The 2,360-nt window shown below is 39.3% G+C and overlaps 1 protein-coding gene across 3 annotated transcripts in view; it reads right to left on the bottom strand.

Annotated features, from left to right (window-relative positions):
- Positions 1-2,360, bottom strand: part of atp7b (ATPase copper transporting beta) — a gene marked incomplete at its 5' end in the record, with an annotated part of 37,297 nt that overhangs the window by 6,687 nt on the left and 28,250 nt on the right. For all 3 annotated transcript variants that reach the window (XM_014012010.1, XM_014012011.1, XM_014012012.1), the window contains 3 exon segments: positions 924-1,064; positions 1,155-1,317; positions 1,529-1,711. In XM_014012010.1, coding sequence (XP_013867464.1) covers positions 924-1,064; positions 1,155-1,317; positions 1,529-1,711 — 487 coding nt within the window.

The following is a 2,360-nucleotide window of genomic DNA, read 5'->3' as shown; positions in this document are numbered from 1 at the left end:
GTCAATATTAGCTCTAATTTAGCTAAAGTGGGACAAAAAAGCATTTAGTCAGCACCAATAGTTCAAGTTCTCCCACTTAAAAAGATGAGAGAGGCCTGTAATTGACATCATAGGTAGACCTCAACCATGAAAGAATAAATATCCCCCCCACCCCCACTGTACATGTGTACAGAATACTTTTTTTTTCTTGGTCTTGGTCTTGTCTCGGCCTCGCCCTCCCTTGACCTTGGTCTTGACTTGGTCCAAACCCTAAAAGTCTTGGTCTCGTCTCGGTCTCGAGACACTGCGGTCTTGGTCTTGACTTGGTCTCGGTTTAGGTGGTCTTGACTACAACATTAGTTATTATTTCGCAGAGGTTTATAGTAACTAAGTACATTTACTTCGTTACAGTACTTAAGTAGTTTTTTTGAGGATTTGTAATTTTACCAAGTATTTTTAAATAGCTACTTTTACTTTTATTTCAATACATCTTAAAGCAAAAAATTATACTTTTACTTCTTTACATTAAAAAGTAACCCCTAGTTACTCTTTACAAAATTAAATATGTTCAAAACTCATCAGGAAATGAGATGTTTCTGCACTCTAAAACATGAAGTGTTGAATTTACTAAACAGTCATTTCAACTGGCTCCACTAAGTCTAGTTAAGTAAATTGAGCAAAGAATAAACATATATTGCTCAGTTTACTCAACTTGGCTTAGTGGAACCAGTTTAGTTCAGTAAATGCAACAGCTTATTACTTAGAGAGTGTGTAAAAGTACTTTTACTTCCCAGTTTTTGTGAACATTTTTTCTGACTTTTACTTGAGTAGTTTTCTCATCAGTGAAATTTATTTTTACCAAAGTCATTTTCTGTTCATGTAATTTTACTTTTACTTCGTTATTTTTTCAAGTATTTTATAGGCCACTGTTATTTCGTCCTCACCATCTATCGCCACCAATATGGCGGTTTGTCCTTTAGTCTCGTGGCTCAACATGGCGGAATCAACATCAGCTTTGATGTGGTGACCATTCCTATTCATCCACTCCCTGTTCCCGATCAGGACAGAGTAAGACGCTCCCTCAGCTGCAAAGAGGAAGGAATCACCTCGATTAGTTTCACTCATATGATCCTAAATCACATATTTCCATGTTCAGTTTGTGAACGGGGACTCACCAGCAGAGAGCAGCCCGTTTCTATCAGTGCTTCCTCCTGTCTGAAGGAAACTCTCATCACTTGGCAGGAGAAGATGCTCCACGTTGGACACCCGACAGCTGATACCACAGCCAGGAACCGCCTGGAAGTCCTGGCAGTATCCCAGAATATCTGAACCCAGCTCCTGTTGGACACATTGTGTGAACGCTGAGGCAAACTACACATGTATTCTTTGTGTTAGTTTAGCCATTTGTGTAGCAAAATATTTAGCTCAGTTAGAAGATGGGTTTGTTTGTTGTTTTTATAGTTTTTTTCATATATGTTCTTCAGAAACATATTCTTGACCTGCTGAAGGGCACTGCTGACAGTAGGTTTAACACAAATAGGATTCTTACATCTTTGCAGTATTTAGCGACCGCTGTGCCCAGCGGGTGCTCGCTGCTGGCCTCTGCTGTTCCAACCAGTGCCAGGACCTTTCTCAGGGGCATGCGGGCCATGTCCCATAAAACCAGCACACGGGTCACCTGTGGCGCACCATTAGTAATGGTGCCGGTTTTGTCGAACATAACCACATTAATCTGAGACAAACAGGAGGAAAATCAGAAAGACTTCTAATGAGATGTTGTAATAAATTATTAGGTTTATATCTTTTTGCTATTTTATGAGAATGGGGTGAATAAGGCTGCGTTCGCACTGCAGGTAAATGCAACCCAAAACAGATTTTTTTTTTGCCTCTGAACGACCAATATCCCATTTTTTCCATGAACGTGACAAATCTGACTTTTTCAAATCCGACCCAGGACTTTTCAGTACATGGTACTAAATCTACTGTGGCCCTGAAGTGCAAACATCATCAACAAATCACTACACACAACTTTAAATAAAAAAAACACAAAATCATTTTGAATTGATTTGGATAAACTCAATGAACAATGGCATCATTTGACTTTTGAACTGTAAGTTATTCTGCCTGTAGCGCCGCTGTACTGGCAAACGCAGCTGTGTTTTATAAAATGTTGTGTTTTTAATTTGTAGTATTGTTTAGTGACTTGTTGATGTAGTTTGGACTTCAGGGCCACCGTATAAATCAGATACCCATCTGATCAGAGCAATGGGCCTCATGCAAGAACATGTTCGTATTCTTCTCCTAAATTTCTCTTACTTTTGTTCGTACAAAGGGTTCGTGCGAACATGTCACGTCAGATTCAACAAACTCTTCTATCTTCA

The sequence above is a fragment of the Austrofundulus limnaeus genome, unplaced genomic scaffold (assembly GCF_001266775.1).
Source record: "Austrofundulus limnaeus strain Quisiro unplaced genomic scaffold, Austrofundulus_limnaeus-1.0 Scaffold87, whole genome shotgun sequence".
Lineage (NCBI taxonomy): Eukaryota > Metazoa > Chordata > Actinopteri > Cyprinodontiformes > Rivulidae > Austrofundulus > Austrofundulus limnaeus.
Note: the sequence above shows the minus strand (reverse complement) of the source record. Positions and strands in the feature narration are given on the sequence as shown.